This window comes from Delphinapterus leucas, chromosome 14 (assembly GCF_059928025.1).
Source record: "Delphinapterus leucas isolate spDelLeu-1000000601 "Yukka" chromosome 14, BTC_Dleu_Yukka2, whole genome shotgun sequence".
In the NCBI taxonomy this organism is placed as follows: Eukaryota; Metazoa; Chordata; class Mammalia; order Artiodactyla; family Monodontidae; genus Delphinapterus; species Delphinapterus leucas.
Window position 1 is genome coordinate 56978528 of NC_143142.1, and position 14662 is coordinate 56993189.

General features: G+C 38.0%; 1 protein-coding gene across 3 annotated transcripts in view; it reads left to right on the plus strand.

Moving 5' to 3' along the window:
* Window positions 1–6248: 6248 nt before the first annotated feature.
* The window catches only part of PIK3C3 (phosphatidylinositol 3-kinase catalytic subunit type 3), a 154698-nt gene continuing 146284 nt past the window's right edge, over window positions 6249–14662 (plus strand). For 2 of the 3 annotated variants that reach the window (XR_016387628.1, XM_022562649.3), the window contains exons 1-2: window positions 6249–6381; window positions 9377–9565. Coding sequence is in view for 2 of the 3 variants with exons in the window: in XM_022562649.3 (XP_022418357.2) it covers window positions 6314–6381; window positions 9377–9565 (257 nt within the window). In the remaining variant the exon portion in view is untranslated. The remainder of the gene's footprint in view (window positions 6382–9376; window positions 9566–14662) is intronic. The other variant, XM_022562648.2, reaches the window with a different exon arrangement.

Here is a 14662-nt window from a genome sequence, read left to right on the forward strand (position 1 = left end):
TGCTCTCTCAGTGCTGTATCCTTGAACCTGGCTCTCACTGTGGGAACAGTGGGAAGAGCACACGTTCCAAGGATGGGGGAGGGGCAAAGAGCCTCCTATCGCCCAGGTCCAGCTCTAGGAGTGACCAGTGGTCAAGTCCTCTCCTGACCTCCTCCAACAGTCTTTTTTTTTTTAATCTTTATTTTTGGTTGTGTTGGGTCTTCGTTGCTGCACGCAGGCTTTCTCTAGTTGCGGCGAGCGGCGGCTACTCTTCGTTGCAGTGAGAGGGCTTCTCATTGAGGTGGCTTCTCTCGTTGTGGAGCACAGGCTCTAGGCACGTGGGCTTCAGTAGTTGCGGCACGTGGGCTCAGTAGTTGTGGCTCATTGACTCTAGAGCACAGGCTTAGTAGTTGTGGCACATGGGCTTAGTTGCTCCGTGGCATGTGGGATCTTCCCGGACCAGGGATCGAACCCGTGTCCCCTGCATTGGCAGGTGGATTCTCAACCACTGCGCCACCAGGGAAGCCCCCTCCAACAGTCTTTAAGACAGAAAGAGAGACAAAGTTTCACCTTTGGCCTACAGGCAGACTAATTTTCCCTGAGATGAAAGTTCAAGTGTTTTAGTTCTCACATTCTCTAATTTAGTCTTTCTCTGCCTATTCCCTCATCAAATCCAAACTCCAGCCTAAGCATTCCTCTCTGAAAAGAGTATTAACTTTCATAACTCTCACACTAATGCACAGCTCAAATCCAAGCTGACTTTCAAGCAAGCAATTCTCCTTCTTTTCCTTCCTCTTTTTCATTCCAAGGTTTCTTTTAGTGTTTACATAAGATTTTTGTTTTGTTTTTCACTGAAAGATAAATTCTTACAACACAGTGAAGTCTTTCCTCCTTTTTAGGGTCTCTGCCACTCTTTCCCTGTGCTTTTATAGAATCTGGGTAGGTGGCAAAGTGACTTAGAATGACTCCAGGGATCCTGAGGAATTAGTTGTGTCACTAATTACTGTCTATGGACTCAGGCTCTGATTGCTCCTCTTCCTTTTGTCTCAGAGAAGCAAGTCTGAATGTTGGGTCAACAACTTTTCTGTGATTAAATATTCATGCACAAACACAAATGCATACAAGCAAGGCAATAAGAAGTGCCAAAAATAACAGCAGCATCTCTGTCCTTTGGAGCATGTAGAAGCACAAGGAAAGAATGAACACAGACCAGAATTGCAGATCAAACATAATGTGGGCTGAGGTTGTACTTATTGTAATGGGTTTTCTAACAACAGTGGGTTCTCGGAAATGTCTGAAGTCATTATCATCCCACAATATTTATAGAACAAGTGAAATAAAGCTCTTTGTCACCTATGATATTAGAGGATAGTTTGCATGTGACATAGGAAACATACACAGAGGGATGCCAGGGTTGGCACCACATGCAGATGAGGTATACTATCCTCTAGTGAGATTTGACAGACCAATGTCTAATCCAATGCTTGCTGTAGCTCTTGGCACATTTTAAGCAGTCAGTAAAAATTTGTTAAATAAATGGATGACCTGTAAAGATGCTGAGTGGACCGAAATCTCCTCCCTCCATGGAGTTAATCTGTAACGAGTCAAGATGTTTACCTGAGAGTATAATCTATAGAGAGGCGGAAGGATCAATAGCAGTGCTAAATAACACCAAGGATCCTATAGAAATTGCCATTAATATTTTTTCTGTTGCAGAAAGTAAGTTTAGGAATTATTCTGGAATATTCCTTCATAGGTTGGTAAAATATCATGTGTTTTGAAGTCAGACACATCTGGCTCTGCCATCTATTAGCTATCAATCATATATAAATCACCTAACCTATATTAGAGTTACTTTTCTGGGGCTTCCCTGGTGGCGCAGTGGTTGAGAGTCCGCCTGCCGATGCAGGGGACACGGGTTTGTGCCCCGGTCCGGGAGGGTCCCACATGCCGCGGAGCGGCTGGGCCCGTGAGCCATGGCCGCTGAGCCTGCGCGTCCGGAGCCTGTACTCCGCGAGGAGAGCCGAAAAAAAAAAAAAAAAAAAGAGGAAAAAGAGTTACTTTTCTGTAAAATAGGGTAATGGCACCTACTTCACTATTTTGTTGAAATAATTAAATAAAGTAATATATGAACTGGCCTAATGTGCTGACAGATAGTAGCTTTTCAAATGCTGGATTATTTCCTACTTTTCTTATTCAATATCTGCTCTGTGCCAGGAACTAAAGTAGAATACAGTGGTAAATAAAATTCACACAAACCCTCCCCTTGCAGAGCTTGTAGTCGAGTGAGACAGCATCGACTGAATAATTATGATAGAACCTCTTGAAAATACTATGGAAGAATAATACAGGAGGAACAGATTTTCAAGTGAGGTGACTTAAACTAGTGTTGGGGAGGAAGGTGAGGTCAGAAGAGGCTTCTCTGAAGCAGCGATCTCAGGCTTGCAATACACAAATCTAATAGTTTTTTAGCAAGGGTAGGGGAGGAGGATGGAGACTTTCTCAGGGTCTAGTACGTTTTGTAAAAGCCCAGAGTTTATGGGGCTCAGAGTTTTTAAAATCTTTAAAAATCTTGAATCAAGAGAATATAAATAACACCAGATATTTCTCACAGCTTTATAGTTCTCCTTTCCAAGGTCTGAATACTAGAGATCACTCCTCTTATTGAGTGACGGGGGTGAGGAGGCAAAAATCGCTCAACCCACAACCATGTTCCTTGGGTATGACCTGATCATGCTTTCTGGGAGAGATATGATCCAATTCCTCTTTTATAGCTGAGATTCTTGACAGTGATGTCATTCAACTATCAGGATTTTTTCCTCACTTGTGACACCGAGAGAAGAGCTTCTTTTATTACAGAGTAGAAGGAGCTCACACACAAAATATACTTTTATTATTTTTCAGAAAATGCATTCTTTTGATCCTTTCCCTTTTGCAGCTGATAGAAATTACCTTTTTGAATGGAACCACCCAGTCTTTGTGGGTTCCTACTCCAGGATCACTAAGAGACATTCTCAAGCCCATCTTTTCCACACTGTCACTTGAAAAATGGCCATAAGTCTTGGCTTACGATGTAGGATTTTTCAAGTTTCCTGACAATGCTGTCTGTTCTATCATGTGATTAGGTTCTAAACTCCTGGAGTTTCTAGAAAACTTGTAAAGGCAATTTTTTTAATTGGGGAAAAAGCAGTTATGAGGTTATTTTAATCTCACGATATCATAGTCATTTTATCTTGATGGAAGGCCAATAATAGATGGTTGCTTTTCTAAGCTACAAGTCAATTTTTGTGTGTGTGTGTGTGTTACGCGGGCCTCTCACTGTTGTGGCCTCTCCCGTTGCGGAGCACAGGCTCTGGACGCGCAGGCTCAGCGGCCATGGCTCACAGGCCTAGCTGCTCCACGGTATGTGGGATCTTTCCGGACCAGGGCACGAACCCGTGTCCCCTGCAACTCTCAACCACTGTACCACCAGGGAAGCCCACGAGTTAATTTTTTATTACAAGCTAAAGAGAATAAATTGGGTGCAGAGCTGACAATTATCATGACAGGAATCCTGGGCAACTAGAAGGAACAGACCATTATCAACAAGTTTCTCAACCAACATTAAGATTTGTATTTTGAATAATTAAACATGAAATTGAAAAAAGATGACAAAGGAAACACAGAATAAAAACTGCAACTACAAAGGTGAATTACATATGAGACAAAATAGTCAACGAAGTAGCCTACCACACAAAGAAAACACCTATGCAAAAAGTTATTTTCCTACAGACAGTCAGTGTGGTCTGTGGAGCTGTGGGTTCTTGCAATGCAAACTGTGTTCTATAATTATAAGTGTCTGTTATATTTATGAGTTCACATGGGAAAGATTACATGGGAAAGAAAACATCATTTCTTTCCTTTCAGAATAAGATGCCTAAGACTTCCATTTCCCATGGTCTTGCTAACTGGAGTCTGATACTCAGGTCTGCTAACCACACCTTCCTGATCCATGGTTGGTCCAGGAAAGGCATTGACAGTTTTGGTTTCTGTGACTTTTAAAATGCTTCTGCGACCTGCCAGAATCCTCCTCACTGGCACATTAGTTTTCCTTGTTTTTTTTTTTTTTTTTTTTTTTTTTTTTTTTTATGTGTGTGTGTGGTACGCGGGCCTCTCACTGTTGTGGCCTCTCCCGTTGCGGAGCACTGGCTCACCGGCCTAGACGCTCCGCGGCATGTGTGATCTTCCCGGACTGGGGCACGCACGAACCCATGTCCCCTGCATCGGCAGGCGGACTCTCAACCACTGCGCCACCAGGGAAGCCCAGTTTTCCTTGTTGCATTAATGTCTTTGACAGTTACAGTCCAGTCTTCTAAGATTCTCCCATAATACATTCTTAATGTTGTTTTTTCTTGATGATTACCTTTAAAAAGTTAATATAAGTCTATCCTGGATCCTATGAATGAATATCTTGGAACTAAGTATTGATATTTCATTTTTATATCTTTATCTGTGTTCTGCCTTTGACTGTGTTGGGACTTTAACTGTTATGGGCTAATGAAAAAAGGACAGAGATAGACCTAAGGCAAAAAATGCTTTGGGGGCCAAGTAAAGGCCAAATACCATCATGGTACTTATACTAATGAAGAGTTCATAGTAATTTGAATAGAAAATGAGGCAAGAAAATTGAAGTGCCATGTGGTATACAGCAGTATAGATGCCTTGCATTTCAAAGAACCAGTCCTGTAAGAGTAGTCGATGCCATATTCATGTTGTAGGCAATAGAGTTTCAGCAAAAAGGCTATGTATTGTATTAAGGTTGTTAATTTGAAGTTTTTATATTTAATTTGTAAATTCGATTTTTAAATAATTTATAAGAAATATATACGTCTGTACTTATATGAAGTTTACTCAGGTTTATATATTAAATAACATTATAAAAAAAGTAATTTAAGTCAGCACTGGGATCAGAAAATTTAGTTCTTTACAAATTGTCAATATTTTATTCAAGTTTGAGAAACCTGTTTCACATCAGACCTGACATCCACCGCTGGAATTATGCCATAGACATGGCACTTGTAACTATTTGTTTTACTGTTGGGAGCTCTGATGATTAGAAAGTTCAAGTTTCTTTGCTTGCTGAAATTACATTTCCTGTAAGTTCCAACCATTGGTAATAGTTATACTTAGGAACAAATCAAGCTGGCTCTCTTTTTGTCAGAACTGTAAGTAATAGGAGAATAACTATCATGCTTTTCCCTAGTGTTGCTTCCACACATATTTTTGAAAATTTACTTGGGACAAAACATTGTGCATTAGCAATTGTTTTTGGATTTCTAGGTTAAACAGCTACACTCCTTTCAATCTTTCCTTGAAAGCTTTTTCTTCTCCCCTAATTATAGTAATTTATATATACTCTAGCAATGTCCCTCTTACAATGTGGCACCTAAAAATAAATACATAGAAAACAGAGAATTTATTGAATATCACCCATAATAATGAATAGGAATTATTAAACTCAACAATGTATTAGGCACCAAGGAGGCACACTATTCTTGCCAAGAGTTTTGGATCTAGTTGGAAATGCACATTACAATTTTACATACTATTAAATATAAAAATAAACATTGTAGGAGTTTAGAGGTCAGAAATCTGAGTCCTAGAGCTGTTACTGGATGTTTCTAGGTTCTAACAAGGGTTACGTCTTCAAAGGTACATTGGGTCTGAATACACCCTGTGTAAACAAGCACCCAAGTACTTTGATTAAAGTAGACTATATATTTGTAAGTCCTTCTTCCACTCTTTATAACGGAAAGAGGAAATCTTTGCTTGAGATAGCAAATACATGATTAAATCTACACGTTTTGGAAGGGGCCCTGAAATTTAAACTTGTTAAAACTCTAATTCCTGTGATTGTTCCCTGGTTAACCAACCTCCAGCCAGTGAAAGTTGTGATAATTCTTTTTGAACTGCATTTCCTTTCGGACTGATTTTAGAAACAGCTCAGGCTCAAAAGACAGTTTCTTATTTTCTTTAAAAAACAACAACAAAAAACAAACAAGAAACAAACCACCGCTAACACTGGAAGAACACAGGAAGTCTGGTAATAGCCGGCGTTCCCGGAATTCTATTTACACTCAAGAAGATGGTGGGCTCCCTTTGCACATGCGCAAAGAACGCTTGGAGGGGCGGGCAGTTCCGCTGCGTGGGGTCGCACTCCCGGCAGGGATTGGCGGAGCCAGGGCTGAGAGGCGGAACCGGAAGAGCCTGTGTTGTGCGGCTCTGCAAATTCAGTGCCGGAGTCGTCCCAGCTCCCCGTTTTCAGCATTTGGTGTTGCTCTTGGCTGGCGGTGCCATGGGGGAAGCGGAGAAGTTTCACTACATCTACAGTTGTGACCTGGACATCAACGTGCAGCTTAAAATGTAAGAGAATCTGGGGACCGGGACTGGGATTGCTGAGCTTCAGGGGCGGGGAGGCAGGGGCCTATGGGTTGGGGAGAGAAGATGCTTATTAGCTTGATGGTCGGCCTGCGGACGGCCCGGAAGGCTGAAGCCAGGGAAACGGAGGTGAACGGGAGTTTGGAGAGGGGCCGTGTGCGCGGACTGAGGACGTGGTCTCAGTGAGCAGGACAGCGATAGGAATAAATTCGTAAGTCCCACAGGGTTTATTTTGAAAAAAGCGTTTTGCTGTTCACTACAACCTTTTGTGGGATTATTACCGTCTCATCTTATAGATAAGAAATCAATTCTTGGTTAAATCGTCGTCCTGCCGTTAATAATTGGAAGATCTTACTTTAAAACGGGGCTGGAAGGTGGAATAGAGACTGAAGAAATTATGAAGAGGTAGATACAGGTAGATAAGGTAGCTGAGCACATGGAGGTAGTACTAAAAACACGAGAGGTGATAGAGGATTAGGTTGAGTCTTACGACAGTCTGGCATTGCTTAGCCAGGGAAGTTGGGAGTCAGTCAAAGGTGAGGAGGGCTCCAGGTGTAAAGGGACTAGAATATATAAGAGAGCCTTGCAGGAAAATCTTGGGGTATCATAGTTGAAATAAAGGTCCAGGGCATGACATCTTGAGATGAGAATAATGGAACTGAGATGGGGAACAGGTAGCACCAAGTTGGAAATTATGTCCATTGGCAGTCTCATAGATGTATTTTCATATGTGAAAACTATTATAAATTATCACAGATTATTAATCCCAATATCATTCATCATATGTTTTAATCAGTATTCAACAAATGTGCCTCAGACATAGGGCTACATACCTGTAGTAAATACATTTTCTGAGTCATTAGATGCTCCTTTGAATGATTGTTTCCAGAAGTTACTTACTTCAGACTCTGACAAGTCCTTTACTGTTCATTTCGTGGTGGTAAGAATAATATGCCAAACTGTACCTTTGTATAATACTTTACACACCCATTTAAAGTAATTGTACAGCATACACCAGTAGATGTTATACAGGACCTGTATTGCCATCATCTGGTAAAGGACTTTCCTTCAGTCTTATTCTTCTCAGTATTTCTTGGACATATGAATTTTTTTTTTGAAACTTTTGAACATTAAAAGGAAAGAAGAAAAATTTTTTTAAAATTCGTCCATTATTAACAGACACACATTGAGTATTTTGAGGAAAAGGTAAAGCATAAATTAGAAGTTTGGCAAAATTCAGTACAAACCACCTTTTAGCGTCTGAGACTAGTTTTGGGGAGGGCAGGAAGTATCAGTTTAGAATCATATAGTCAGAGAATAGTAAATTTTAAAATTCTGTTTATGTTCCCCAGGCCTTTTCATCTGTTTCTGTGGTTTTAATAAAACTTGCACTTTGATGTCTGTTTTCTTAGTGCCATAGTTGAATATCAAACTGCCCTCAAGACATGGTCACTTTGGATGTCCCAAAGCACTTTAAAAGCAACTTGTCCAAAATGGAGCACATCATTAGCATGCCCTCTAACTCTTATCTTCTCTCACCCTATTTTGGTGATTGTTAGCATCATTCATTGATTTTGGTTAAGACAGGAAAGGAGTCATACAGATTCATACAGACACCCCCTCTCACCTTCTCTGTTTAATCCTTTACAAGTTGTCTTGAATCTACCTGCTCAGTATCTTTGATCCATGCCCCCTTTAAACCCCATTGCCCTAGCCTTAGTCTACCCTTTTCCTTTTAATTTTGATTGAAAGTCTTCCAACTGATCTTGCTTTCAGTCCCACCTATCCATTACTTTCTTATACTCCTGCCAAAGTATCATAAACACAAATCTGATTATATTTCTCTCAATTCAAATTGTTCAGTTAACAGGTTTTTGAATTTTCATTTTGCGTGAGGCGCTGTACTGAATTTGGTGGCTACTTGGCTTCATTGCCCCCCTACACTTCATTCTCATCTCTAGCTTCTTCTCCACGAGCTTTATGCTTTAGCTATACCAACCTGTAGTTCGTCAGACACACTATCTTGCCTTTTTGCAGTTGTATATGCTGTTCTTTTATTCTGGGATGACTCTGCCTCTGGCTCTCATCTTTCATATATTGTTCAGGCTCATTTCAGGCATCCATCTGGGTTACGAGCCCTACCTCCAAGCCACGCTAGGTGCTCCTGAGACTTTCTGATATATCTTTTGGTAATGGGAAGAACATTGGCTTTGGCTTCCTCTGTCCTGGTTTTTGTTCTCAGCTCTGTTACTTACTTTGTGATTCTGGATAATAAGCTTGATCTCTGAGTCTGCTTCATGTTTTATAACATGGTAATATGGTGAAAAGTAAGTAAGAAAGTCTCTATAAAATGCCTGGCACAATATATGATGTAATCTTGATTTCCAAGTAATGTTCCTACCTCTTTTATAATTTTATGCATATCTTTTTACTACTTAAAACACTGTATTTCTTAATTTAAATAACTGATTAGATAATATATCTACATAGTAGAAAAAAAAAATGAAAGCATAAAAAAAATACGCATTAAAAGTAAGTTTTCTCCCTAGAGCAAGGACTTAATATTTTCCTGTAACACTGTATTGTTTATCTTGTCTTTCATTTCTGGACTTCTATGCTTAGTACAGTAAATGTTGTTGAAAGACTGCAGGAATAAGTGGTCAACTTGAAATTAATAAAATGAAGCTAATGCTTGGAAAGCTGGTGACATCTAGACGGTAGACACAAGAGTTGATGAGTTGATGACAGGGTTTAAAATTAAGAAGCCTAAAATAAAGAAATATGTTAATGAAGTTAGGAATGATCTTAGGCATGTTAGTATTTTAGGAGACCTTTAGTAAATGAAAAAATGACTTTAATTTCATCTATAGGAAAATGTTCAGGTAGCATAAGGTTACTGTGACATAACCATAAACTCCTAGTATTTGTTGTGTTTGTCTTTTAAAAATGTGTCTAAACATTATTGCTTTTATGCTTTCAGAGGAAGTTTGGAAGGGAAGAGAGAACAAAAGAGTTATAAAGCTGTTCTAGAAGACCCAATGTTGAAGTTTTCAGGACTGTACCAAGAAACATGTTCTGACCTCTATGTTACTTGCCAAGTTTTTGCAGAAGGGAAGCCTCTTGCCTTGCCAGTGAGAACATCCTACAAAGCATTTAGTATGAGATGGAAGTAAGTTGTTTTCTTGAATATGGTGGGTTCCAGACTATTCTCCCATTTCTTTATAGATGTTGAAAGTATTATTTGGGATTACAGAGGAATTAAATTCTTTATTTAATACCTATAAGCAATGATCAAATAGTTTAAAGTAGGAACCTACTCAGATAAAGTAGGTGGAAGTGAGGTGGAAGTGAATTTATTTGCCTAATTGAGGTGGAAGTGAATTTATGTTTGTATTGAGTATATTGGCATATTTTTATGAGAACTTGACTGGTTCACAAAATGACCCAAACCAAAAAACACGTCTCTAAATTTGCTCCCATTCTATGCCCTTGAACACAGAAACACTTTTGGATAGTCTGAGATGTTGTCTAAGCTGATGTTTGGAACTCAGATCTTTAGAGAGAGATATGTTGTCATCTGTTTGGATCAGTTGTTTATGTTAAATGTGAAACTAACTTTTTTTTTAAGTTTATTAAGCATGCTGCATTAGCAAGCCATTGTTGGAATTCGAGGTAAATGTAATGAACATGAAGTTCCCGTTTATCCAGGACAGTATTGTAGGTCCTTAATATAATCTCTTGACACTTCTTATTTGATAGATTGTGTGGTGCAGTTTTAATGTTTGATTCGTGAGTATTATTCAGTACCCTGGTAGGCTTGGTACAGGATACACGGGTTGTGTGCCTCTCAGTGAAGGAGTTTATGCCCACAGTATTCATGGAGGACAGGATGTGGCCACATGGACTCCCAGGCTGTACTGTTGAGGATACAACCCTTTGTTTACCAAGTGTGGCCGAGCAGACTGGGAAAAGTTTTGTGGAGAGGTCAGAAGCCTAAGCTCTGATGATCTGGCTACACTGAAACCAACTGTTTTAATGGTGTAATTTCTTTAGTAGTCTTTTTGTGGCTAGATATATATACACACGAGTATATATGTGTATTTGTACTTATTATTCTGGAAAATTTCAAACCTGTAAAAGTAGAGAGAATAATATAATGAACTTCCAGGGCTCCCTCACCTACCTTCAGTAATTACTTACTCAGGCCAATCTTGTTTCAGCTATACCCAATGTTATTTTGAAGCAAATTCCAAATATTGTATCATCTTAACTTAAATATTTCTTTATGTCTGTAACATAGCTACATATCATCATTACACCTAAAACAACCCACCAAAACTCCTATAATTGTATCAGAGGTTCTTAAACTGGAATCAGGAAATCTACAAAACCCTGAAATTGTATGCAAAATTCTTTTGTGTCTTGCACATTTTTACGGGGACAGAGCTCAAAGCTTTTATTAGACTTTTTGAGGTGGCTTGTGACCCCCCCAAAAGATTTAGAACCACAAATTTAGGTCTAGGAAGTCAACATTTATGGAGAATTCCACTTTTCTTGGGGGAAATTGTATGGTGGTTTTGTTCCATGCCTTGGCAATAAAAGAGATTAGAGCAAAAGCAAATTCCCAGTTATAGGGAGATGAACATCTTTCTCCTCTTCCTCCCATTTACCAGCTCCTCTCTGCATTGTTTATGTATTTTCAAGGATATAAAAACTTTCATATTTGCTCTCTCAAGGTTTGAGGTTTTTAGTTTATATTTTTTTTAAATTGTGAAACTAACAAAGTACTCTAAAATAATTAGAATGGCTTTATTTTTTAATTAAAAGGTTTAAAACAGCTGTGTAGAAGATAGATTGAGAAAAATACCTTACGTTGGGTAAATATATGAGGATAGGTTTTTATCTTTTATTTTTTTAATTAATTATTTATTTTTGGCTGCGTTGGGTCTTCGTTTCTGTGTGTGGGCTTTCTCTAGTTGTGGTTAGCAGGGCTACTCTTCGTTGTGGTGCACGGGCTTCTCATTGTGGTGGCTTCTCTTATTGCGGAGCACGGGCTCTAGGCACGCGGGCTTCAGTAGTTGTGGCTCGCGGGCTCTAGAGCGCAGGCTCAGTAGTTGTGGTGCACAGACTTAGTTGCTCCACGGCATGTGGGATCTCCCTGGACCAGTGCTCGAACCCATGTCCCCTGCATCAGCAGGTGGATTCTTAATCACTGCACCACCAGGGAAGTCCCTATCTTCTTTTAAATATACTCTTTGGGCTTAAGGGAAACATTTGCAGATTTTGTACATCCTGCTCTTTAGTATTTAAGAGTTGAAGTTTTTACCAATTCATCAAAACAAAAATAGCACTTCTAAAATAAATAAGGGCAAACTTTATACAGCCCTTATTTTCTATAAGCACTGACTTAAAAGAAGATTCTGTAGACTGGGGGGGGGGGAATAAATTATACCACAAAAGGATCTCTTGCTATCTTAATTTTTGCATTTCAGAAAGTATTTTGGGGTAGTATGAGATTCCAAGTTGTCTAAATCTATTTCTGAGTTTCTGATAGTGAGTTGTGAGAGTTCAAATAATGAGAAGCTCATCCAAAATTCATCCGAATCTCTTCTACCATATTCTATTCTATCCTGTCCTATAATAAGAGAGCCCATGAGGAGGAAACCTGTACTTTCTTTAGTTACACTTAGGGTAAAATTATCATCTTTAGGTGTGAAATACTGCAAATTTTAAAGTTATATATATGAATATTATTCTGCAGGCAAGTGGTTTAATTTTTTTTAAATTTATATTTTGTCTTGTCACGTGGAGGATTTGAAATGGCTTTAGACATAGACTAATATAATTTTAAAATTAGAAAGTTAGGATTTAGGAGTGCATTAATCACACTAGAGAATTAGTACACTGGTGTATGGGTGTGGGGTACATGGTGGGAAGTCATACCATCCAGAATCAGGCTTTAGAATCCTGGAATATTTTGAAAGTTGCCAGGTGAATTTAAGCCTAATTAGAGTTGGGGCATGAAGAAGGGATGATTCATGGGAAGGGAGAGAACAAAATGGTGTTCAAAATACACAGTTCTTTGATGTCTGACCAGATCTTTTCATAATTTCTAGAATATCTTGAGTAGTTTTCAAACTATTTTTTAGCTGCAGATTCATTTTCTTCAAAAGAAATCTTCTGCAGAAGCCCAGTAAGTAAAACAGGTAAAGTGTTTTTGCTTTAATTTAAAGAGGTGTGGGGGTCAGGTGTTGGATGGCAAAACGTTTGAGGCAAATGATTGCTTGCTCTCATGTATCGTCTCCTAGTCAAAGGACAGAATATAAGGGTGAGTATTTTCACAGCTCATTTTGGATATTGTTACTGACTTTTCTCTTTAACTTTAGCCTGTGTTAACTAATCTTTGTGGTTTGTTCATTGGCATGAGGTTACACTGCTTAGTATTTACCTTTTTATTCTGGCCCACCATGTGAATAGCAATTAAATAAATTCATTTAGTTTCTTAAGCTTGTCTGTAGGGGAGAAAGGCTTTTTAAACATGTATTTTATTTCTTTAAGAACTTCATAGAATAAAAGGATTTAATGATGTTTAGAGTCTCCTTTAGATCGATAGCCATCTCTAATTTTCCTGTAGGTCCTTGAATTTATATGGTGGATGTAAATGTTTTGTTCTTTAATAAGTTCGTGAAATTCTGTTCAGTTTCTTACTGATGCAGGTGTATTTGACCTAGACTGGGATATGCCCTTTGAGAATAATTTTGAGTAAACAGAGAGAAGCAATTCTGTGTGTCTGCTGGGTATTACTTTGTGTGTTGTTTGCATAGTTTTCTTTTGGGATTTTAAAAGCCATCTGTTGTTTAAGGAAGTTGAGATGATCAGATAAATCCAGTGTTAAGTTTGAATGCAGAAGAAAATTTGCAGAGGTGAATAGAGAGTAAAAAAAATGGGAGAGCTGTGCTGTCATTACTGTTAGTAAGAACAAACATTCCTTAGTGAAATCATATGTAAAAATATGCTTTGAAAGCATTAAAAAAATAGCTAAGCATTATTGGTATTTATGAAATAACTTGAGTGGAAGAAAAATCTCATGTAAAAAGTTGTCACATATCTGTCCAGAGCAGTCTAGTAACTTCATGTTACAAAGTTAGTGGATGGTCTCCTTTGATCTCTTTAAAATTTTGTTTTTTTTCTGCTTTATTGAGATACTGATGTATATTATAGGATCATATTATACCTAGCAGCATTTTGAGTATAATATGAGTAATTCTGATTTCTTTCTTTTCTTAATAAAAAACTGTTCTGAAGAATGCTTACAGAAAAAAAAAAAACACAGTTTAGTTCTAAAACAACTTTGGTTCTAATAGGTTTATGTGTTTTCCCAGATTTTTATTAGCTATTATTATATTCCTTGTGTCTTAGTGATATCGTCTGTTTCTCTTTTCTTCATTGAAGTGTAGTTGATTTACAGTATTGTGTTGGTTTCAGGTATATAGCAAAGGGATTCTGTTATACATATATATGTATATATCTTTTTTCTTATTCTTTTCCATTATATTTTATTACAAGATATTGATTATAGTTCCCTGTGCTATACAGTAAATCCTTGATGTCTGAGTTTCTTGATTAAAGAATTTACCAGTGTTATTTTTCATGAGCTTTGTTTTTCAAAATATTCTTTTTCATGTGTTCTATAGGTATACCTTGGAGATATTGCAGGTTCAGGTCTAGATCACCACAATAAAGCGAGTATTGCAATAAAGCAATTTTTTTGGTTTTCCAATGCATATGAAAGTTATCTTTATACTGTAGTCTATTAGGTGTGCAATAGCATTGTGTCTAAACACAGTGTTCATACCTTAATTAAAAATTACTTTATTGCTAAAAAATCCTAACTATCATCTGAGCCTTCAGCGAGTTATAGTAGTAACATCTAACATCAAAGATCACTTACAACAGATCACCATAAAAAATATTTTAATAATGAAAACGTTTGAAATATTGAAAGAATTACCAAAATGGGATAGAGAGACACACAATGAGCAAAAGCTGTTGGAAAAATGGTACCCATAGACTTGTTAGATGCAGAGTTGCCATAAACCTCAATTTGTAAAAAATGCAATATCTGCAAAGCCCAATAAAGTGAAGTGAAATAAAATGATATGCCTGTATTTAAAATTGAAGTTACGTAGAGCAAAATTGAGGTAAGTGCCACGTTATTTTTTGTACTACTAACTTAATCTTTTGACATTTTCTCTGGACAAACCTT